At 37.3% G+C, this 26,145-nt stretch overlaps 1 protein-coding gene across 2 annotated transcripts in view; it reads right to left on the reverse strand.

Moving 5' to 3' along the window:
* The window catches only part of Tex11 (testis expressed gene 11), a 220,992-nt gene that overhangs the window by 27,525 nt on the left and 167,322 nt on the right, over positions 1–26,145 (reverse strand). Inside the window, exons 21-25 of one of the 2 annotated variants that reach the window (NM_031384.2) lie at positions 18,190–18,230; positions 16,751–16,837; positions 16,072–16,142; positions 13,805–13,921; positions 10,364–10,436 (exon numbers count right to left, since the gene is read on the reverse strand). In NM_031384.2, the coding sequence (NP_113561.2) occupies positions 10,364–10,436; positions 13,805–13,921; positions 16,072–16,142; positions 16,751–16,837; positions 18,190–18,230 (389 nt within the window). Of the gene's footprint in view, positions 1–10,363; positions 10,437–11,709; positions 12,054–13,804; positions 13,922–16,071; positions 16,143–16,750; positions 16,838–18,189; positions 18,231–26,145 lie in introns of those variants that run through there. The other variant, NM_001167997.1, reaches the window with a different exon arrangement.

Consider the following 26,145-nt stretch of genomic DNA (forward strand, 5'->3'; position numbering starts at 1 on the left):
TCAGCTGGGATTTTGACTGGAAGTCTATGGACCAAATTAGAGAAAACTGCATAATAGTGATCTTTCTAGGCCATAAACATTATACATTATATGTACACACACACACACACAACTTCATTTATTTAGGTCTTTAAATTTTTCCAGTGTTTTAAGAATGTCCATATAGAGGTCTTCTACATCTTTCCTTATTGTTTTATTTTTATACATCTAATGGGCTTTGATATTACTTAAAGTGATATTTTAAAAGTTTTTTCAATCACATATTGCTAGAATAGAGTAATAGAATTAATTTTGTATAATGGCTTGTATCTACTAACCATATAGAACCACTTACTTTTTCCAACATTAATGAAAATAAAACACAGATAATGAAAACCACATTATCAGTGTGCCTGTGTGCTTATGCATATGCACACAGACATATGCATAACATATTTGAAAGTTTCAATTTGCTCTAACATGATTGGTATATCAGGGAACATTTACACACATATAATGTAAATTAAGTGTTTGCTTACTTTCCAATTTCTATGTAAAGTACTACTACTTTATGTAGAATGCAAAGAACTATGTGCTATGCTGTATAGGAATACATAAAACACATGGAAGTGCACAACTCAAATTTTATCAGCCACCTCAGTGCACTGCATGTGTTATGATCTATATCTGTTTTTGCCTATTGCTACAACTTCCCCTCAAATTCAGACACTCCTCCTTCCATTACTTCATATTTCACAAGCTGTAATCCTTTTGATATTGTCTTCTACAAGCAGCCATCAGGTCTATTCAACACAAAATGGCATATTTATTGTAGTATTGATGTGTTTTAGTTATTTAACATAACATATACCAAACTATAATTTTATTTGGCTGCTATGTGTCTTTAAGTTCTCATGTATATTCCTAACCCAATTTCCCCCACAGCTACATAGAATTTAGCACACACATTTGCATGGTAGAATCATTTTTAGTAACACATGTGCTATGCTATAGTAGAAACGACTATGCATGTAAAGAATGTATGTCATTGCTAACCAGTATACCAATGAAAATAATCAAAGTTCTTAACTAGAGCACAGTATTATGCATCCTATTTTTGTCCTTGACCTTATGTCCAAATCAAAACAGCATTTTTCAAAGTTATGTAAGTCAGCTTTCTTTCCTAAGCTCCTTTGGTATGTTTGTGCAGTTGATTTTTTATATAGTCAGATTCATTTATCACAGTGTGAATTCTATCTGTAGTTCCCTCTACTATCTGATTTATTTTTATATTGAATACAGTGAAATTACTCTTTATGGTATATAGTTATATGGGTTTTAATAATATATTCATATGTAAACATATGTGTATACTATCACAGCTCCTTACAAACATCTCTTTGTCCTATTTTACGTCTTATACTGCCTCATTTAAAATGTCTGGCCATCACTAAAGTTATTTTTGGTTCCTATATTTTTATTTATTCCAGGATATACAATCAGAAATGTGATTATATCCATATAATCTATATAGATATAGTCTGGCAATTTTTAACTTAGCAAAAAACATTTAATATCAGCTTACCACTGAATACTATTTCCTTGCAGATGTGTACCACAATTCATTTATCCATTTCAGTTTACCTTCTGTGTTCCTGTTGGAATTAGATGGGCATATCCTAGGAATGGTAGATTGGTCAGTTCTCTATGACACCTTCAAAGTCATGGTATATAGAAACAGCTCCACTTTTACAAACTCTTTAGAGAGACAGAATTCCCATCCAGGGAATATATATCCAGGGCAGAGAGTGTTTCCTCCACTCTTCAATACAGAAAATAAAGTTAAGAGTCGGCTACACACCTGCGATCTCAGCACTCAAGAGGTTGAAGAAGAAAGAAAGTAAGTTTGGGCCAGGTTGGGCAAATTAAGGTTGAGAGGTTAAAAAAATCTGCCTGTAGAAATCCAAGGAACTACTGCGTGTGAGAACTATACTCCCAGGTGGTCTGATTCACAGTCTACTACTAAAAGACATATAGAAAAAGAGGGTTGTAAATAGCTAGAAGGTTAGAACACAGAACCCAAGAGATGACTTCTTTCAAGTATTTATTTATAGTAGCCAGAAACTAGAAACAACCTACATGTCCCTCAACTGAAGAATGGATACAGAAAATGTGGTATATATACACAACGGAATACTATTCAGCTATTAAAAACAAAGACATCATGAATTGTGCCGGAAAATGGATGGAACTGAGTGAGGTAACCCAGACCCAAAATGATATGCATGCTATGAGGTAACCCAGACCCCAAATGATATGCATGCTATGTACTCATTTATAAGTGGATGTGGAGCAAGTGGATCATGCCACCAGACAGAAGACCCGGTAAGGTAGAAGCAAGTTCAAAAACCCCAGGGAATTTTCATAATTGAGAACGGCAGGCATCAGAACCAGCTACCAGCCAGGGTCTACCTGTCCTGGAACATGTAACATGACATCCCATTGAGAGGACCATAATAACCAATCAGGTAGCATAAAAACCTAGAGATCTCTTCATGCTAATGAGGTATCTAAATAGGCCGAGAGTGTTTAGCCAATGAGCTTTCCTTCCCGGGCAACCCTTCCTGCAAAAGGTATTTAATCCCTTGTTCACCCTGAGTAAGACACATGCATTCGCATCCACCATAACAATAAAACAGTTTGGACAAGCAAGGACCCTCTCCTTCATCAAGGATCACCACGGGGTGGGGGTGGGGGACTTTGTCATAAAGAGCCGCTTCTAAATTTCCAGGAGAATGCCTCTCTTTCAGCCCCTCCAGTCAGACCAGAGGGCCCTTGTTCCCAACTCTTTGCTGCAGGAGCCTGAGAGTCACCATTCTCAACTCCTCGAGGTCCCCAGTGGCATCTGGGGGCATGGGAAATTGAAAACCAGGGCATCTGTCCCAGCCCCTGCTGTTTCTCACTCGGGGAAACGGGCTGAGACACCCTATCTTGGATTGTGTCCTGCCTTCCCTGAGCAACACACATTGCTGGTGGCACTCCACATCCCAGCAGTGAGGCAGGCATGCAGCCCAACAAGTGGATATAAGCCATAAAGTGCAGGATAACCACGCTATAATCAACAGACCCAAAGAAGCCAAATACCAAGGAGACACAAGAGAAGATGGTTGAATCTTTCTCAAAAGTGGAAACAAAATAAATATCACAGGTCAATGGAAGGAGGGAACTGGCCCAACTTGAGACTCATCCCATGGACGAGCACCAATCCCTGACATTATTAATGATACTCTGTAATGCTTGCAGACAGGAGCCTAACATGGCTGTCCTCTGAGAGGCTTCACTGCAGACACACACAGCCAAACAGTGGATAGAGTTTAGGGACTCTTATGGAAGAATAGGAGGAAGAATTGCTGGTCCTGAAAGGGATAGGCACTCCACAGAAAGACCAACAGAGTCAATTAACCTGGACCCTTGGGGATCTCAGAGACTGAACCACCAACAAAAGAGCATACACAGGCTGGACCTGGGCCTCTCCGCACATATGTAGCAGATATGCAGCTTGGTCTTCAATGTGGGCCCTGAACAATTGAAGCAGGGACTATTCCAAATCTGTTGCCTGTCTGTGGGATACTGCCTGGCTTCAGTGGGAGAGGGTGTGTCTAGCTTCACAGAGACTTGATGTGCCAGGCTGGGGATACCCTTGGGAGTTCTCAGAGGAGAAGGGGAGGGAGGATGGGGTAAGGATTGTGGGAGGAGGTGACAGGGAGGGAGAAGTGAGTGGGATGTAAAGTGACTAAGTTAAAAAAAATTAAATAACAACAACAAAAAAGATCAGAAGTCTAAGGCCAGCAAAAGCTACAAAGTGAGAAAAGCACAGGGTAGGGGCTTGCAGTGATACAAGGTGTAACACACATGTTCACAATCTCTGCTTGTCAGCTCTGTCTGCGTGTTTATGGAAACTGCAGTCTTCAAATTTTCATTTCCACTTGAAATTCTGAGTAAAGGTTAAATATAAACCAAATGGTTGTTAGTTTATGCCTGAAATTCCAGCACTCAGGAAGCAAGAAGATAACAAATTGAAAAGGCAGCCTTGGATACATATTGAGTCTATTTCAAAGAAAAAAGCAAAACAAAATAAAACGAATTCTCTCTCGCAAAATAGCAATAAATAGTTAAAGTCATATTATGTACAATAATGAAAAATAAGTTGCGCTTCTCTTTCTCAAGGAAATGAAGTTTGCTCCTGAGCTGGTGTGTGTAGGGGACAGCATACTAGAAAGAGACCTATGAGAGGGGAAAAGGCATGTACCTATGTGGGACTTTCTTTCCTTCTTTTCTTTCCAACTCTCTCTGTCTCATAAAGAGTTAAGGAACTCCAAGCCTCTTGACAGGCCAGTGAGTGGCCTCAGCCAAAGAGAAAAGAACCCAAGTGACTACGTTTCTTTTTGCCTGCTACAAGAGTTAACTGCCAGAAGCCAATTGCTTTTGGCACCCTGGAATAGCAAGAAAGAGTTAAATCATCAGAAGTCACCAGCTTCTGGCCCTAGAGATAGAAAGAGTTAAATTGCCCAAAGTAAAGTGGTTTTGGCCCTGATTGCCAATGCTACACTTGCTGCCTGCCTCAGTTTACCCTGTGGTGTAAAGCTAGTCCCTGACAGATAACTCTAACTCGCATCGAGTTGACAATAAACTAGCTAGGATAGTCCCCTACTTTTCATGACAGTATAGTTACTTGCACTGTTCCATGAGAATTTGACTTGCTTTTCCAACTAGGATATTAATGAAAAACCTGAGTGCACAGTTAAGGCCTTGCCTAGAGAATTATAATTAAAATGATATATATGCAATCCTACAAGATGATTATGATAGGTTCCATTTATGGAGTATGGTAGAATTTCTGGTAAATTCATCAAGCAAGTGTCTCAGGGAATTGAGCTGACTTACAGGCTCTGAAAAGAGAGAGTAAGTTTACTTTCAGAATGCTTGGTAAGTTTGTATGTTCTCAAGAAAGAGGACTTCCCCCAAATTCGTAAGCATGACAAGTGACATCTGACAATATTTCTCGGAGTTCCTTACCTAGTTTTGTAATAGCTTATAAGAGGGTGTCAGGAATCTATCCTGAGATTCCCTATTGGCTCTTGTATTCAGAAGTGGCCTTAGTAGTTGCTTAGTGCTATGTAACAGACAATGTAAAGTTGAGGAGTGCTATTTGTTTGTTTGTTTGTTTTTGAAACAGGGTCTCACTATATAGCCCTGGCTTTCCTGAAACTCACAGGATCAACCTGTCTCTGCCTCCAGAGTGTTTGAACTAAAGGTATGTGTTATCATGTCCAGTAAATAGGTCTGTTTGGTTAATATGCCAATTTTGTTGTGTCTATGTAAGTAATCAGTGCAAAACTAGTAAAATTAGCCTGGTTTGTGATCAAGAGTACAATTTCTCTAAGATTCTCAGGACTATAGATGAGAGTAGTGAATGGGACACTAGCCAAGAAAAATTGTGAAAGACTGTGAAGGAGGATAAGTGCCTTATCTAATGTACTCTTCAGAGATATCTCTACTTAAATGGATTCTCAGTTATTTTTAACTCAACAAGTCATAGAAAACTTATTAATGTGAGTTAATATTGCCTAAAGAATGAGGAGTGTTCTGACATGGAGAGAAAAATTGAACACTAAATAGTTTTGCATTTATTCATAACTTTATTTAAAAATAATTTAATTAATTTTATGTGTGTTTGTCTGCTACTTGGGTGACTGATGCTTGCAGAGGCCAGAAGACAGCGTTAGATCTCCTGAGACTGGAATTCCTAAGGTTGTGAGTGGCCATGTGGGGGCTGGGAATAGAACCAGAACCCACGTCCTCTGGAAGAACAGTCAGTCCTCTTAACAATGGAGCCATTTATCCAGTCTCTACTTCAGAATTCTAAATTGTGTGTTTGTTTTTGAGCCACATGTGAAAACTTAACAGTTCCCTTATTAATGAGATAAATAAAGTTTTGACATCTGCTCTAAAATGCCAAACACAATTGGTAGACAAAGAATTGGTCAAAGAAACCTAAAATATATCAGTTGGCATAGAAGAAAATAAAAATAGTGGAATAAAAACACATATTTAAAAACAATTATGTAAAACATTTTAGAAACAGAGTGGTACTTAAATTTACACAGTGAAAACATATCACATTTTAAGGAAAAATGACTCTGAATACAATATCGTATACTTAAGCCATTTCCTAGCAGTTTTTCAATGAGTTTTTATTTATTCATTTTTATTAGATATTTTCTTCATTTACATTTCCAGTGCTATCCCAAAAGTCCCCCATACCCTCCCCCCCACTCCCCTACCCACCCACTCCCACTTCTTGGCTCTGGCGTTCCCCTGTACTGAGGCATATAAAGTTTGCAAGACCAATGGGCCTCTCTTTCCAATGATGGCCGACTAGGCCATCTTCTGCTACATATGCAGCTAGACACATGAGCTCTGGGGGTACTGGTTAGTTCATATTGTTGTTCCACCTATAGGGTTGCAGACCCCTTCAGCTCCTTGGGTACTTTCTCTAGCTCCTCCATTGTGTTCCATCCAATAGCTGACTGTGAGCATCCACTTCTGTATTTTTATTCATTTTTAAGCTTATTACAGTTTATTTGTGTGTGCCACCATGCATATGTGGACGTTAAGGAATGGCTTATGGGAGTCCGTTCTCTCCTTGTACCATACAGGATCCCAGTGATTAAACTCAGGTCTTTAGGCTTGGCAGTTGATGTCTTTACCTGCTGAACCATCTCACTGGCTCGCAATTAGTTTCAAAACATCTTTAGGTTCAAAATTTAGGTTTATCAAAACTGAGAGCAAAATACAGAGGGTTCCTTTAACTCCTCCCAGACTCTCTCCACTATATCTCCACCCGTTTGTATATTAGTTGTAAATGATGAACCAGCACTGGCACATAATTTTCAACCAAAGGCCATGGTTTGCTTTAGAGTTCCCAATGTGTTATATATCTTATGGGCTCTGGTCAATGTATGGTGACATCTATCCATGACTGTCAGGTCATACAGAATATTTTTCTTGCCAGGGAAATCTCTCTCATCCACATATTCACCCTGTTTCTTAAATGCATGGACAATATCTGATTTTTTTCTCTTTCCACAATTTTGCCTTTCCCAGAATCCCATCGAGTTACAACAACATGATTTGTATGTACTCTTTCCAACTGGCTTTACTTAGTAAAATGAATTTAAGATTTCTCTGTATCATTTTCTGGCTTGGTATTTATCTTTTTAGTGCTTAATAATGTTCTGTATATGAAATGTACCATATTTTGTTGATCAATTCACTTATATTGAAGGATACATTAGGTGCTTTTAAGTTTGGATAATTACAAATAAAGCTTCCATAAACATGAATACAAGTTCTTGTGTAGCCATAAGTTTTTACCTCATTGGGTAAATATAAAATTGTACAACTGCTGAGTCATACTGGTAATATTATGTTTAATTTTTATAAGAGCTCCAAATTTCCAGAGTGACTATACCACATTTCTATCTGTAATATGTGTGGGTTCTTTTGCATTGTATTGTCAGGGAATTTGTTTTTGCCAGTGTTTTGGATTTGGTCATTTAAATGTGTCTAGAAGTATCTTAGTATGGTATTCATTTGAAATTCCCTAGTGATTGTATATGTAAGCATACACACACATACAAACACATAATCAAAGAGCCATAGACCACTTAATAATGGGAAGAAAGGCAGAATACTTATACAAGAGCGTTATGTCACTAGGCAACATAAGTTTATGAGGATCACTGTTGTATACACAATCTTTTTTTAAAAAATTTCTGTGTAGTCCAGGATGTCCTAGAACTTGCTCTGTAAATCAGGCTGGCCTTGAACACATAGAGGTCCACCTGCTTGTGTCCTGCATGCTGGGATTAAAGGTGTAAGCTGCTGCCATCACTATTGCCTGGCTAATTAATCCATTTTTAACTGTTACATTATTAAGCTATGTATGATGCATGATTGTATACATAAATGTTTGTAGTGTTAGGGATCAAACCCAGGGCCTCACATGGTAGGTACACTCTACCCTGAGCTCTATCTTCAGTCCTTGAGAGTGTGTGCATGTGTGTATGTGTGTGTGAATACACACACAGTTAGACTATACATACTTGGATTGATCTATCTACCTATCTATCTTTTATCATCTATTATCTAGTTGTACTCCTGGAGAGAAGACAGGATTTTGGAGGGACAGCTAGCATTCTGGCATACTTTTATTAACTAAAATCACTGAGAATATGTATTTTGCTCTAAGCAATGCTCCAGTCGTTTAGATTCTAGTATGAAGTTTTTCTTTTTTCCTTTTTTTCCCTCAAAATAATTGGTATCTATGGAGACCTGACTCACATATCACAGCTATCTATTCTACAGCAAAAGTCTTTAAAAAACATCTTAAATGAAAACCTAACAGTACTCACAATTTTCTTGGGGTAAAGACCCCAAGCTAAGTCAGAGATTACCCACAGGGACTCAAAGGTAGATGGAAGGTCACAGGAACTATTCTTTGGCTCTTTGGGTGGGTTAAGTGTCCTGCTCAATTTTTAAAACAATCGCTGAGAAATTCCCTAAGTACTGAGCAGTTTTTGATCTCTCATGTATTGTGAGTCTTAATCATTTTCTCCAACATCTGTTTCTTGTTGCCTCTTTTCATTTCCCTACTTTCTTTTCCCCCTTCTTCAACTCCTGCATGATGTCTAAATTCTTTTTCACTGTCACCTTCATAAATAGCCTCTTTCTTGTCTATATATTCATCTTTATCCTCTCCAGAAGTTCTTCCTTACCATCCTAGTATAAGATATTTTTCAGATACCTTTTACTATTGTTTTTAAAAATACTCAAGTTTTTTGTTTGTTCGTTTGTTTGTTTGGTTGGTTTTTTTTTTGAGACAGGGTTTCTCTGTGTAGCCCTGGCTGTCCTGGAACTCACTCTGTAGACCAGGCTGGCTTCAAACTCAGAAATCCGCCTGCCTCTGCCTCCTGAGTGCTGGGATTAAAGGCGTGCGCCACCATGCCCGGCTAATACTCAAGTTTTTTTATTCAGTTACTAACTCCTATTTTTTGCTTAACTACCAGATAGTTTTATTTTCCTTATGTGTCTTAGAATATATTCAGATTTGTCTTATAATTAGTAATGTAGCTATTGAAAGAAGCACACGTAAAACAAGACATGTTTTTGTTCTTAAAGATGTAGCATGTTGGGCTGAAGTGGTTGGCTCAGTGGTTAGGAGCACTGACTGCTCTTCCAAAGGTCCCGAGTTCAATTCCCAGCAACCACATGGTGGCTCACAACCATCTGTAATGAGATCTGTTACCCTCTTCTGGTGTGTCTGAAGACAACAACAATGTACTCACATACATAAAATAAATAAATCTTTAAAAAAAGATGTAGCATGTTTTCATGTATTGTTAGGTTTTTATAAGATTTTCTATAGTAGATATGTTATAGGCCTTTTTATTTTGACTTTTGCTGTTCTTATTTATTTAAATGGCTGTCATAGATTGAAAAACTAATTAAATCTTAAGAGTTTTATGTTCACATCTAATTACTAAAAAATGTCAAAGATATCACACATATACAAAAATGAAACAGCAGGCCAATAATCTCTAAATCCTAAGAACATAATTCATCCACATATTAAAATAACGAAAGACCATGACCAAATAGGTTTCATTCTAGAAAAGCTACTTTGGTTTAATTCTAGGAAATCTTTTATTATAATTTAGTATACTCAAAGTTTAAAAGAAAAACATGATTATTTCCTTAGAGCCTGACAAAGCATATAATTTGACTCAATATCCATTGCCTTAAAAGAATTCTAAAACATGAACAAAATCTAAAAGCCAAAAATCTACTAAGGAAACAGGAAGAAGCTATTCTATTGACTTATAACAATTTTGATAATCACAAAATTTAGCAGTATATAATATTTGATTTGAAGTCTACTGGCAAATTTGATTAAGGTGAAATCTAATGATGTAAGAGTAATAACATCATGTTACACAATAATGGCCTGTTTTTAAGTTTAATATTATACTTTCTTAGAAACTAAGTATTATTCTCACTACAGTATGAAGTAAAAAATCTAACATACACTATGGAAAAATTCTAAAAGAATTATTTTACTGGTTATGAAGTACAGTGCAAATTTCTGGTATCCAAAGTTTCTAGTGACTTTATTATTCAGATCATAAACTCACTTTTATTTGTGGTACTGGGGATTAAACCTAGGACCTCATGCACACTAGGCAAACACTGTACTACTGACCTAGATCCTCAGTATAAATTCACTTTGTAAATGTGCTAGCAAATCCATTTCCCATTGTACCTGTTTTTTTCAGGAGATTCCAAACTTTTTTGCATTTCTTTATCTGCTCAAGTGCTGTTCTTAGTAACATGTTCTATATGGAAAAAAGATAATTAATCTAAGCAAAAATAACTTTAAGCAAATTAATATAATTTTAAATTTCATTCATTAAAATAGTTAATCGAAAAAATAAAAAAATAATAGTTTAGCCAAACATTTTGCAATTAGTATAGAAACACTAGCTTCCAAATGTTCTCTTCCTTATTGTACCAAGAAAGTGAGAATTAATTAAAAACCTTGACCATTACCAATTTCTTTAATAATATAGAGACATATTTCCCCTGGATAGGAGTATGAGGAGCTCCATAAACTCTTCCAAACAAAACAGAAATAACTGACAAAAATTATAAGATCAAATCCTGCAGGGCTGGGGGTAAAGTAGTATATGTTAAAAGCTTGCTGATGTGAGGCACTGCTCCCATGCCCAGAAAGTTTCCTCTCTCTCCTCCCAATAAAACCAAACAATCACATAAAGTCATAGAAAATTGCCAGAGGGTATGTATGTCTTTGCTCTCAGAGACCTACTAAGTATCAGTAAGAGCAGTGAAAGCCTATCCACATAAGCTATGACATGTTTAAATTAACACTCATGTCACTGTGGTGGAAGCACTGCTTTTATCAGATGTGGCCACGTTTATACACTGCGATTCCTAGGAGGTCCATGACTGCTGGACTTCCCCACCACTAGATCTGGATTATAAATGTTCTAATATGAACAAGCACAAGTGAAAGGCCTGGTAGTCTCCTCTACTGAGACTGTATTTATAGGATAAGGGCAAGGCAAGTTCAAAGTACCTGGTCTCAATTGTTCTAATGTCAGTTTGCTTATGAGACAGTTTCCATGCCAAGAGACACAAGGCAAAATACCAAGGACCACAAGTTTTGTTCCATCTTCTCTACTCAGAGATGAACATCTGATATAAATCAATTACTGCTATCCTTGCCCTCAGATCTAAAACAATGGTTAGGATGAAGCCTGGTCCCCTTGAACCACACTATGGAGTGAACATCCAGCCATTATACTGTGGCGAAAGTAGAGCTCAATGGACTAGGCTAGTCAATTTACTACAAATTATAAAATGTAAACGAGACAGAACAGTAGTTAAGAACATTTGCTAGTTTTTCAGAGGACCTGGGTTTGATTCCCAGCACTCATAAAGCTGCTTAGAACTGTTTGTAATTTCAGTTCCTATTTCTGGTCTCCAGTATCACCAGGCAAGTATGTCAACAAACATACTTGCAGGTAAACATATGCATAAAAATAGAAATGATTTTGTAAAGGCTCAGATGTTAAACTTAGCAGACATACATTTCAAAACAGCTATTTTATTATATAATTAAATAACTAAATGAAGCCACATTTAAAGAAGGAATGTATAAGAATGTTCATCAAATATATCTCTATTAATAAAGTCATACAAATAAAAATAACCAAATAAAAATTCTAGAATTAAAAATACAATGCAAGAGAAAGGAAGCAATCAGTAATAAAAGACACAAGATGTCTGAGCTGGAGCGAGGGCCCAGTGGCTAAGAGCACTTGGTGTTCTTGCAGAGGACCCAGGTCTGGTTCTCAGCACACATATCAGGTAGCTCACTACCATCTGTAATTCCAGAAGGTCTGATGCCCTCTTTTGCACTTTGTGGACACCTGCAAACATAGTGCACATACAGATAAGCAGATACACACACACACACACACACACACACACAAATTAAGGAAAAGATATGTGAGAGCTATAGAAGACAAAAAAAATAAATGGCAGTTTAACTATGAAATAATAGCAATTGTCAATGTATTAAAAACTATGCATTAAGAGACAGGGTGTTACACTACTTTAAATTCTGTCTATAGGAGATGAGCAATAATCTAAGGATACAGACTGAAAATAAAAGGATGAAAAAGGCTATGAGTAAGATATTTCAATACCTCTATAAACAATAAAACTAGGAAGAATAAGACACGTTTAGTCATGGGAAAACCTTGTTTTCCATTTCCACCACTAATCTAGACTACATCACTCTTCCATTGTTCACCTAGAGCATTGTGAGCCAGTTCTGTAGCCATGTCCTTCTTAGAGACAGTACAAAGTTTGTATCCATTGTCTACTTCAATGAGTTTCTGACAGTCAGTGGATTCATCTTGACAGGGGCAATGGCCTAGAAGGTGTCATGAAAAAGAGCTTTTATTTCTTTCTTGGTTTCCTCAATGACTCATTCGTCATTTAGTATTATGTTGCTTCATTTCTGTGAGTTCATGAATGCTCTATAGCTCTTTTGTTGCTGATATGTAGTTTTATTTCAGTAATGAGATTTAATAGGAGAAATTATTTTAGTGGTCCTCTATTTGTTAAGATCTGTTTTTTGTTCTCGTAGATGTTCTACTTTAGATAATGTTCCATGATCTGCAGAGAAGAGGGTATATTCTGCAGTGTTAGGATGAAACGTGCTGTCTATTTAGCTTCCTTGGGTCTGTGGACTGTAGCATGGCTATCCTGTACTTTAAGGCTACTATCCACTTATAAGTGAGTACATTCCAGTTTTGTCTTTCTGGGTTTGTGTTACCTCACTCAAGATGATGTTTTCTAGTTCCATCCATTTGCCTGCAAATTTGCCCACAAATCATGATGTCCTTGTTTTTAATAGCTGAATAATATTCAACCATTAATTCTTTAAAATCAAACAGAAAGTGATAATCATGTGACTAGGGACAACTTTCTTTGATTTGAAGAAGAAAGATAAAAGACTTGAAAGTGTATGAGAGGTGATGATGCTACCTCCTGAAGAGGTAGGTTTAAGAAAAATAAGAGTGGAGGGAGGTGTGATGGCTAACATTTACAATCTCAGGAAGGCTGAGGCAGAAGCACTCCCATGAGTTGGAGGCCAGTATGATCTACAATTTGAAATCTTATCTCAAAAAAGCCTTAAGAAAGGAACTGAGAATGGAATTCAGGCAAAGGTCTGTCTTGTTACACATGAGATGCTAATGTATTAAAGCAAATGTAATTGAGTAAAGAAAGCAAGCTAGGTAAATCAGTTCATCTGGCTATTAGAACTCAGGAAACAGAGAAGCCTTTCCATAGCAAATATGTTAAAGAAGACAAAATTGGAGGAAACATTTCGATGGACCATATATAACCACAGAGGGACAAGATAATGAAGATAAATATTAATAATATATTAAGAAATACTAGGCCATGATGAGGTACATCTAAAATGAAGAGACTAAGCCAAATATAACATTTGCTTAGGAAGGAATTAACCATTATAAACCTTTGAAATCAAGATTCTTCAGGATGGCGGAAAATATTTTCTAAGGGGAATAAAATAAATGTGTCAGGGAAAAGAAATATACCAAAGAGCACATTAACCCTCATCTGTTCTTTGAAGATTGCACATTACCTGCTCACAAATTGTTGGAGCTTTTCTTCCTCTATCCAGATCAACTGCAGCTGCTACAAGTAAACACGTTTTCTGTGCAATCAGTAGTCCTTGATCCAAAGGACAAAAAAGGGACAGCTGATAAGAAATAACCAGAACATGAATGAATAGTGAGAATGCAGTCAGGTGAACACAATCAGAATGAAAATCAGCAACATCTTGTCGGAATGAGAGAATGCTGCTGGGAAACTGCACGGTGCCATAAAAATGATAAAGACTAGCACCCTGATTTACAGTTTTAATGTTATATTACTTTTCACTGTTTTTAAGCACCTTACTAGAGATAAAAAGCGTCTCTTCTTCAGTTTTCTTTCTCAATGACAAGTACTGGCATTTGGCCCTGAATGCCTATCTAGCAATTTACTTCTTGGGCGATGCTGTCATTTATGGGTGATTTTTCCCCCTGGGAAGTAGTTTTCCCTTTATACTGAACAGAGCCCAAATCAGTACTTCAATTGTTATGCTTGAAGGGGACAATGTCAAATCTTGACAGGCATTAAGCATAACCTCATCATTAACCTTGTCCTCTAGGTTTAGGAAACACTCCTAGCTTGTTACTATATTAAAACTCTAAGCCACTTTGATTTCTACATGCCAGTCTTATACAAGCATTATCACAAGTGTCAAAACTAAAATGGAATTATCTCATCTAATTAAAACTGCATTTACACATGAACTTGCAGCCATTTTAGTTAACTAGTACTGGTGATTGAGCCTAGGACCTTGTGCATGCTAGATAGGTAATCCACCACTGAGCTCCATCCCCGCTCCTCCAAAGACTTTCTTAATCTCCGCAAACATTTGTGGATAACAACCATGACCTTCATGGAATTAATAATATTTTAAGTTGTCCAATCTCTTTAGGTCTTGGGTTACTTAAGGTTAGGAAACTGTGATTATTTGAGCTTAAAAAATTCTGAACATTTAATTGGTCTCAATTTGTCAGACTGTGATACTTCCAACTGCAGCTGAGATATATTCTGTAACCCTCTGCTTCCATTTCTCCATTGGTACTTGAACTACTTTGTAACTTTTTAAATGACTTTGGAGGCTGTTATGGTTTGTATATGCTGGGCCCAGGGAGTGGTACTATTAGAGGGTGTGGCCCTATTGGGGTAGGTGTGGCCCTGTTGAGTAGGTGTGTCACTGTGGATGTGGGCTTTAAGATCCTCATCCTAGCTGCCTGGAAGTCAGTATTCTGCTAGCAGATGAAGACATAGAACTCTCAGCTCTTTCTGCACCATGCCTGCCTAGATGCTACCATGCTCCCTCCTTGATAATAGACTGAACCTCTGAACATGTAAGCCAGCCCCAATTAAATGTTGTCCTTATAAGAGCTGCCTTGTTCATGGTATCTGTTCATAACAGTAAAACCCTAAGACAGGGGAAAATGACTATTTTTTAAATGCTTAAAGGTGAAAAAAAATTCACAAATTTTTACATATAGAACTTGTTCTAGGAAACTTAATAAAGGAGGCTCAAACTTATTTCCCTTTTCAATCCTTGCTGCTCACAGGTACTTATGTGAGCATTTCTACACACTTATTTGTGTGACCTTTCCAATGTGTGGAACATTGCTTGTAACATTGGAGCATGCCAATTCTAAAGATACTTATGTTTTAATATGGGACTCTGGAACTCCAGATTCCTTCAAAGGCAAAGGAATACTTCTGTACTGGTAGAACTCTATAATTTAATGGTAGGCTTTATAATGAACTTTTTTTTCTTTTTTAAATTATTATTTATTCACTTTACATCCTGCTCACTTCACTACCCACCTCCTGGCCACCACCTCCCACAATCCTTCATCCTATCTTCCTTCCCCTTCTTCTCTGAGAGGGTGGGATCCCAGGGTATCCCCAACCCTGGCGCATCAAGTCTCTGCCAGATATGGCTCATCCTCTCCCACTGAGGCAAGATAAGGCAACCCAGATAGAAGAACATATCCTACGTACAGGCAACAGCTTTTGGGATAGCCCCCACTTCATTTGTTCAGGACCCACATAAAGGTCAAGCTGAACATCTACTACATATGTTGGGGGCGCGGCAGAGGGGGGGCTATGTTCAGCTCATGTATGCTCTTTGGTTGGTGGTTCAGTCTCTGAGATACCCAAGGGTCCAGGTTAGTTGACTCTGCTCATCTTCCTGTGGAGTTCCTTTACCCTTCAGGACCCATGATCCCCTATTCTTCCATAGAGTAGATAATGAATATTTGTCATGAGATTTACCTTATAAGAAACCATGAAAAAGTTTTTCATTGCCTCTAGATCCTTCTCAGATTGCACAGCTAAGTTCCAAGCTGAAAGTTAAGATGAAATGGTATAATTATGAAAACTCAGCTGTTTAGTGTGTACCACTGAATATAATGCACTTGGATCACATTTACCATATCTGTTCTTCTCTCTTTCCTCTTAAACACATCACTATATTGACTTCTAGCACAAAATCAAGTTTATGTTTTTTAACCAGTGTATAAATTGAACCATGCATTATATACTCTTTAATGTCTAGCTGTTTTTGTACAATAGTATGTTTCTGAGATGTATATATATTGTTGTGTGTAGTTTATTTTTGGTAGATTACATCAAAGAATATATTCTGCTTTCTAGAGCAGTTTTATGAAAATAATTTGTGAAACTAAAGTTATAATTCATCATTTTGTTTTTTGACCACTCTCCATAGAAAAGAAAAAGATTAAGCATAGAATACTTTGTTATGTGTGAGATACATACACTGTTTCATGTGAAATCCTTAATAAATTATCCTACATAAGAGATGTATACATTCCTAGTTTATATACAAGGAAACCAAGATTAAGCAAATTATACATATATACCATAGCATCCAAAGAAAGAGACATAATCTATTATATCAGAAAAATTTCCATGCCCACATATTTTTTTTTACCTATTTTCCTGAACCAATTGGCATCATTAACCATATAATCCAAAGTTGAGGGAGCTTCATTAAAATATTCAGAAAATTTCAGGAGTGCTGTATCAAATAGAAAAATAGGATAATTATTTTATATGCTAGCAAAGTTTTAAATTATCCTTTAAAAATGGTATGAATCTAGAAAGTTTATTTCTGTGCATATGCATATGGTAGCATATCAAAATAATCCAAATGAAGAAAAAGCACTACTAAGCTCCATAAAGGTACTAACTCAAACTTTGAGGGAACAAATATATTCTTAGAATTATAAATATAAATATTACAATTAATCACTACTTGAGGCACATGCAAGGAGCTAAAGAATGGGAATAATAATTAAAACACTAAAATAATTCTTAATATGGTTGAATCCCCAGGGTTCAATCTCTAGCACCAAACAAAACACCCCAAAATAATCATAGTATCAGTAGACTGGCATAATATTTACTTAGCTTCCACAGTAAATATAATGTAGAACCAGAACATGCCATCATCATCAGAAAGCATTTATTACTTACCACATGTTCTTCTCAGAAAAAGAATACCAACCAGCAAAGTTTTCATTTGAAAAGCTTTTGCTTTAAGCCATTTTGCTATGTTTATAATCTGCATCTGAGATATGAAATTCAACTATTGCCATAACTGGGTTAAAGTTTCTAAGGTATGGACTTTGGTGTTTTAAGAAATGAGAATACCTTTTGGACAAATAGATACCATCAAAGAAAGCACAGTGCTGGTAAAAAGAATGTAATGTTGCTAGACACTAGTTTAAGGAAGTCAACAGGAAAGATGACAAGTAGACAGAGAACAGGAGAAGGCACAGACTTTTATAAATAGGTAAAATTAAAGATCAAGCAATGCAAGCCAAATGAAGTGGTCACATAAAACCAGCAGGGTTTAGAAAATTTCGTTTGTCTTGAATTAATTTTTGCATATATAATCATAGGACAGAAAATTAAAAGGGAGGGAAAGATAAAAGGAAGAGAGAAAGGATGAAGGAAAAGAAAGAAAGAAAGAAAGAAAGAAAGAAAGAAAGAGAGAGAGAGAGAGAGAGAGAAAGAAAGAAAGAAAGAAAGAAAGAAAGAAAGAAAGAAAGAAAGAAAGAAGAGAGAGAGAGGGAGAGGGAGGGAGGAAAGGAGGGAGGGAAAGAACATTAGGAAGGCAAGTGTCTTTGAAACAAATTAGGACAAAAATGGAGCTGAAATCACATTTAGAAGTAGGTGCTGGTGATGTCAAACACTTTCCTTCTAGTGGATGAAGAAACTAAAATAGATCTCTGTGGTAAACATTAATAAAGTGTATGAAATTTAACTAAAATATTAGATAGAGTCAGTATGTTCAATACATTTAGAGAATTCAAGAGAGGATAGAGCCAAGATAAAGACTAAAAATAAGCAAGAACACATAATTACCTGTATTCAAGTAGTTCCAAAGTCTACCCATTTCTTTCTTTCTAAAAATTTAAAGAAAAAGAAGTTTTTAAATTGTTCTAAACATTTACTGTAAAAAAAAAATCACTGAAAAAAAACCTGTATGTATCCGAGAACTGGGCTAAAAATGCAAAACTTACAATTTCTAGTTCAGTAAGAAGTACTTAAAGAAATATTCAACATCCTTAGTCATCATGGGAATGCAAATTAAGTAAAATCTATAGATGTCTAATGTCTAAGAAAAAGCAAGGTGTGGCTCAGTGGTAGTGCCTCACATGAGATGCTTTAGAGTCTGTCTCCAGCTTTGAAAGACAGTGGAGGTGCTTCTCAGCCATTCGGTATTCCTCAGTTGAGAATTCTTTGTTTAGCTCGGTACCCCATTTTTAATAGTGTTATTTGGTTCTCTGGAGTCTAACTTCTTGAGTTCTGTGTATATATTGGATAATAGAGGGCTCTCTATTGGATGTAGGATTAGTAATCCCAATCTGTTGGTTGCATTTTGTCCTATTGTCAGTCTCCTTTGCCTTACAGAAGCTTTGTAATTTTATGAGGTTCAATTTGTCAATTACTGATCTTAGAGCATAAGCCACTGGTGTTCTGTTCAGGAATTTTTCCCCTGTGCCCATGTATTCGGGGCTCTTCCCCACTTTCTTTTCTATTAGTTTCAGTGTATCTGGTTTTATGTGGAGGTCCTTGATCCACTTGGACTTGAGCTTTGTACAAGGAGATAAGAATGGATCGGTTTGCATTCTTCTACATGCTCACTGCCAGTTGAACCAGCACCATTTGTTGAAAATGCTGTTTCTTTTCCACTGGATGGTTTTAGCTCCCTTGTCAAAGATCAAGTGACCATAGGTGTGTGGGTTCATTTCTGGGTCTTCAATTCTGTTCTATTGATTTACCTGCCTGGCACTGTACCAATACCATGCAATTTTTATCACTATTGCTCTGTAGTACAGCTTGAGGTCAGGGATGCTGATTCCCACACAAGTTCTTTTATTGTTGAGAATAGTTTTTGTTACCCTGGGTTTTTTTGTTATTCCAGATGAATTTGAGAATTGCTCTTTCTAACTCAGTGAAGAATTGAGTTGGAATTTTGATGGGGATTGCATTGAATCTGTAGATTGCTTCACAAAGATGGTCATTTTGACTATAGTAATCCTGCCAATCATGAGCATGGAAGATCTTTCCATCTTCTGAGGTCTTCTTTGATTTCTTTCTTAAAGAAATGTTCAGCATCCTTAGTCATCAGGGAAATGTGAATCAAAAGAACCCTGAGATTCCACCTCACACCAGTCAGAATGGCTAAGATCAAAAACTCAGGTGACAGCAGATGCTGGCGAGGATGTGGAGAAAGAAGAACACTCCTCCACTGCTGGTGGGATTGCAAGCTGGTACAACCACTCTGGAAATCAGTCTGGTTGTTCCTCAGAAAATAGGACATACTACTACTGGAGGATCCAGCTATACCTGGACTTATACCCAGAAGATGCTCCAACAGCTCCAACATGTAATAAGGACACATGCTCCACTATGTTCATAGCAGCCTTATTTTATAATAGCCAGAAGCTGGAAAAAAACCCAGATGACCCTCAACAGAAGAATTGATACAGAAAATGTGGTATATTTATATAATGGAGTAATGCTCAGCTTTTAAAAACAATGACTTGAAATTCACAGGGAAGTGGATGGAACTAGAAAATATCATCCTGAGTGAGGTAACCCAATCACAAAAGAACACACATGGTAAGTGGATATTAGCCTAGAAGCTCAGAATACCCAACATACAATTCACAGACCAAATGAAGCTCAAGAAGAAGGAAGACCATAGTATGGATACTCTGATCCTCCTTAGAAAGGGGAACAAAATACCCATGGAAGGAGATACAGAGACAAAGTGTAGAGCAGAGACTGAAGGAAAGACCATGCAGACACTGTTGTGGATGCCAACAAGTGCTTCCTGACAGGACCCCGATATAACTGTCTCCTGAGAGGCTCTGACAGTACCTCACAAATACAGAGGTAGATGCTCTCAGCCAACCATTGAACTGAGCACAAGGTCCCCAGTAGAGTAGCTAGAGAAAGGACCCAAGGAGCTGAAGGAGGTTGCAGCTCCATAGGAGGAACAACAATATGAACCAACCAGTACCCCCAGAGCTCCCAGGGACTAAACCACCAACCAAAAAGTACACATGGAGAGACCCATGGCTCCTGCTGCATATGTAGCAGAGGATGACTTTGTTGGACATCAATGAAAGGGGAGGCCCTTGGTCCTGTGAAGACTCTATGCTCCATTGTACGGGAATGCCAGGGTCAGGAAGTGGGAGTGGGTGGGTTGGTGAGTAGGGGGAGGGGGGAGGGGGAGGGGATAGGGGATTTTAGGAGGGGATGCCAGGAAAGGGGATAACATTAGAAATGTAAATAAAGAAATTACCTAAGTGGGGGAGCTAGAGCTATTAAAAAAGAAAAAAGAAAAAAGAAAGAGAAAAACAGCAGAGGTGCTCCGAGTGAAGCAAGAGTAGATGGTGGCCTGGAATCTCACCTCTAAGGAAGTGCCACATAATTTATAGCATTCTGAGGAACACCATCTTTAAAAACACATTTATCTAATACTAACTTCTTATTTTACACTTGAAGAAACACACCTTACAGCAGTGAATGGCTTCTATAAGGTAAAGCACTTAGTGACAAAGACTAGTCTACTCTCCTGATCTTTTAATTCTCAGTCAAGTTTGTTTAAGGGGTTAACAAATTTTTAGCAAAGCTTCTGCCTTCTCATTCTACTTTTAGGAGACTGGAAGTTGACATTTTTTATATATAGAAGAAAGTTTATTTTGCTGTTAACTTTTTTATTAGATATTTTCTATATGTACATTTCAAATTTTATCCCCTTTCCTCATTTCTCCCCCGAAAACCCCCCATCCAATCCCCCTGCTCACTAACCCACCCATTCCCAATTCCCTGTCCTGGCATTCAATAAACGGAAATACATCAACATAATCCACTATATAAATAAACTCAAAGAATAAAAACACATGATCATCTCATTGGATTCCAAAAAAGCATTTGACAAAATCTAACACCTCTTCATGATAAAAGTCTTGGAAAGATCAGGAATTCAAGGCCCATACCTAAACATAGTAAAAGCAAGATATATCAAACCAATAGCCAACATCAAACTAAATTGAGAGAAACTTGAAGCAATACCACTAAAATCAGGGACTAGACTGCCCACTTTCTCTCCCTATTTATTCAATATAGTTCTTGAAGTCCTAGCCAGAGCAATCAGACAACAAAAGGCAAAGAGATACAAATTGGAAAGGAAGAAGTAAAAATATCACTATTTGCAGATGATATGACAGTATATTTAAGTGACCCAAAAAAAGTTCCACCAGAGAACTTCTAAATCTGATAAACAACTTCAGCAAAGGGGCCAGATATAAAATTAACTCAAACAAATCAGTTGCCTTCCTATACTCAAAGAATAAACAGGCTGAAAAAGAAATTAGAGAAACAACACCTTTCACAATAGTCACAAATAATATAAAATATCTTGGAAGTTGACATTCAGACCTAACAAGTAAAAAATCTGAACAAACTGAAAAAATGAACAACTCTTCTTGAATTCATAACAGTAATGAGGAAGAAGTGAGGAAGAAGGCCAAGCTACTGCCAAAAAGAATGAATTTAGGTAGGACAGGTAAACTGAGATGTGGAGCAGAGATCTTGAGAACTAATGCCTTAGTGAGCACCTGGACTATGGTTGACAAATCACTAGATGCTTATTCTGAAAGTCTTAGAGCTAAAAACTCCAAGGTGCTCCATTCATAAGGAGGCCTCAACACTTGTACAAAATTGAGCAAGGTAGCTTAGCTAGGTGTTCACAGTAGGCACTGAAAAACAGGCAGGGATGGGGGAAAGAAATTGTTTTTGAAATATTCCATAATACTGTCCTTTCAAATATTTACTTTTTATTTTGTGTGAATGAATATTATGCTTACATATATGCAAATGCATTATATGTTTGCCTTATGCTCATGGAGGGAAGATGAGAATGTGAGATCCCCTAGAACTGGCACTATGGATGGTTGCAAACCACCATGTGGGCACTAGGAACCAAATTTAGGTCCTCTAAAAGTATACTGTAGGAAGCCAACTCTAAGATGGTGCCGGTTTCCGGTGTGCCATCTTAGAGTTGGCTTCCTACAGTATACCATATCTCTTAACTGGTGAGCTATTGCTCCAGCCCCATGTTACTTTTTAAATTATTTTTTTATTATTATGTATGGATATGCATGCCACAGTGAATGTCTGGAAATTAGATGACAGCATTGTGGACTTAGTTCTTCTATACTTTCCCATTAATCCAAAAATCAAACTCAGGTTGCCAGGCTTGTTAGCAAGTGCTGTTACCAACTGAACCATCTTCCCAGCTCAATATTACGTTCCTTTAAAATAAGATCTGACTTCTTTAAACAAACTACTTTACCAGAGTTCAACTTCAATTCTCTGGCTTATTGCCAGAGCTTAATTCCATGGAAATAGCTGAAACCAGTTCACATAAGCCACCTTGACTGTATAAAAGGGGAGAGAAAACTAGAGCAATTTCTCTCCCACATAACTCACCATCACACAACTAAAAAGCCTATTTGTAGCACTTCTTTTAACTTGGTCTAGCATATCTTTTTCTTGGGAAACAGGAAAAAACATACTAAAAGGCAAAAAATAATTGGAAGAGACAGAACTAACATTAGACAGACACGGCAGAGATGATATATGATTAGATTGTGTGTGTGTGTGTGTGTGTGTGTGTGTGTGTGTGTGTGTAATACAAAAAGAGTCAAAATAATTCTAAGGAAGAACCAAAAAGAAATGCTGGGATTTCAAAACATTAGCAGAAACAGAAATTCCTGTGAAAGTCTTGTTAGCAGACCAGACACAGCTAAAAGAGTTTATATCAAGAAAAAATTTCAAATATCTCAAACCAAAGAGAATAATGGCAAAAAAAAATCCAAGGACTGTAGAACAACTTTAAAAAATAAAATGTGTAATGGTAACACTGGAAAAGAGAGATCGAAACAGAAGAAATGTGCAAAATCCTAATGGCTGAAATACTCTTACAAATTAACCTTATGTACCAAACCAGAGATCAATAAACAGAATTCTTACAATCTCCTTCAAGAATACACTCCCAGTAAATCAAAAGACTTCCAACTAGGCCCTGCTTCTTTAAAGTGTCACAAAATTTCTCAATACTGCTTTCCTGTGATGTGAGCCAAGCCTTGAATCATAATAAACTCTTGCAAGACCTCAGCCTATGTCCAAATGGCACGGAAAACCTCAAGAAAAAAAAATACAGATACAATTCGCAAAACACATGAAACTCAAGAAGAGTTAGAATGGGGAACAAAATACCCATGTAAGGAGTTACAGAGACAAAGTTTGGAGATGAGACAGAAAGAAGGACCATACAGAGACTGCCCCATTCAGGGATCCATCCCATATACAACCACCAAACGCAAACACTATTGCATATGCCAGCAAGATTTTGCCAACAGGACCCTGATATAGCTGTCTCTTGTGAGGCTATGCCAGGGCCTGGCAAATACAGAAGTGGATACTCACAGTCATCTATTGGATGGAACACAGGGCCCCCAATGGAGGAGCTACAGAAAGTACCCAAGGATCTGACGGGGTCTGCAACCCTATAAGTGGAACAACAATATAAACTAACCAGTATGCCCAGAGCTCATGTCTCTAGCTGCATATGTATCAGAAGATGGCCTAGTCGGCCATCACTGCGAAGAGAGGCCCCTTGGTCGTGCAAACTTTATATGCCCCAGTACAGGGGAATGCCAGGGCCAAGTAGTGGGAGTGGGTCTGTGGGGGAGCAAGGCGGGGGGAGGGTATAGGGGGCTTTTGGGATAGCATTTGAAATGTAAATGAAGAAAATATCTAATAAAAAATTTTAAAAAACTCAAATAGAAGAAAAGTCAATTAAAAGTAGGTTGAAAGAACTTCTAGACTGGCGAACACACTGAGGTACTGGGATGATGGCTAGCCTGGGGTTTTATCTAGCTCTTCCCAAACTAATCACTTCTACTAAACTGTAAACTAAGTCATGAGTACTCCAAGTCAGTCTAGCAAAATACTGAATTTGAAAAGAGGACATAGGATTTCCCCTTTTGGGCTAATCAGAAATATATGAGGCCTAGACTTGTACTGGCCTATAAGGTAGGGGCAGTTTTATAGGGTCGAGCCCTTTAACCTATAAGTTTGGACATTAAAGGTGTGATTTATTGGCACTGGAATCATGACAGATATTTGTTAGACTGGGCTTGTTCACAGGAATATGGTTTGAATAGAGAAAAGATGAAAGGGCAAGGGGCAAAGATCATGTAATCTGAGTAAGAAAGACTTTTTCTTACTGTTAAAAAAACAAAAGACATGGGGCTGGAGAGATGGTTCAGTAGTTAGGAACACTGACTGCTCTTAAAGAGATCCTGAGTTCAATTCCCAGCAACCACAAGGTGGCTCATAACCACCTGTAATGGGATCTGATGCCCTCTTCTGGTGTGTCTGAAGATAGCAACAGTGTACTCACATACCTAAAATAAATAAATAAATCTTTAAAAAAAGACATGTAAATCTATTAATAAAGTGTTGTTAATTGGATCAGCTAAATGGGCCCTATAAGAGTACATACTAGCTTGATATTGGAAATTAACAGAAACTATCTCATAACTGAAATATGTAAAATCTTCAAAACTGAAATACAATGTCTCAGGTGATGTTGGAAAAACATTCTAAAGGGATGGGTAGTCCTCAAGAGTTCCATAACGGAAGTGTTTTATAAAACAACAGTAACAAAAAACAAAAACAGAATCATGCTTCCTGGAGAATGCAAAGAGGATATGCACTTGAGCAAAAACTACTTTTCTCCTAAAGACTGACTTTGGAAATGCATCAGGAAACCTTAGACATAGTGACTTATAAGCAGCTCTCAACTGACCAGAAATGAGTCTTTTAATGCAGGAGTGGCAGTTACAAGGTTTGAAAGGTTTTCGAATAAGAGGCAACAGTTGAAAATGGCTCTGAAAACAGCTAGCAATTGGACTGATGCTGATAGTGTGTGTGTGTGTGTGGGGGGGTCTCAATGGGAATAGATATTAACTCTCAACTGAGCTTCTCTTAGCCAGTGGTGTATAAAAATGTTCACCAAGGCATGAAATAACTGGAACAGAATGTATTATGGTAGTGTGAACTGCTGAGTCACATTTCTTTAGATTTAACAAAAACCCCATATTTTACACTTCTTACCAACTAACAATGGCCAAAGAGATGATGTCCTCTGAGTAATAGAGAATCTGAACAGACCATTTAAACAATGGGCTTGCAGTATAGCATGGTGGTAGCGCACCTGCCTAAAATGTGAGGTTCAGACTTTATATAAACAAGTTGTGTATCTTTTATCTAAATGATTTATAAGAATAGATGTTGTCTAAGTGGGAATGTTCCCACTCCTACTACTAAAAAAAAAACCTGTCAATGAAACCAAAGATTGTTAATGATATGCTAATGGAAGCTAGACTTTCAAAGAATTAATACAAAGAATAAATAAATAATAAAGGTGAAATAAATACTGAGTGGGTTATAGGCTGGCTTCTTCACCTTGATGACTGTACAAGATATAGGGGAGGAGACACTAAGGAGTATCCTCAATAGATAAACTCTTTGGCTTCTGAGTGAACTGAGGGAAAGAGGCTGGAAAAGGATGTTGATATAAATGCAATTCTTCCCAAAGGGATAAAATACTAGTATTAAGACTATATATTTTTCTTCTTATCTCTTTCATATCACCTCAGTTTTCTGTTTCTGACTTATTTAAGTAGCTGCATAATCATGTCTATCATGTCTACTACAAGTGCTAACAACAGA

Source organism: Mus musculus, chromosome X, assembly GCF_000001635.26.
Source record: "Mus musculus strain C57BL/6J chromosome X, GRCm38.p6 C57BL/6J".
NCBI classification, from domain to species: domain Eukaryota; kingdom Metazoa; phylum Chordata; class Mammalia; order Rodentia; family Muridae; genus Mus; species Mus musculus.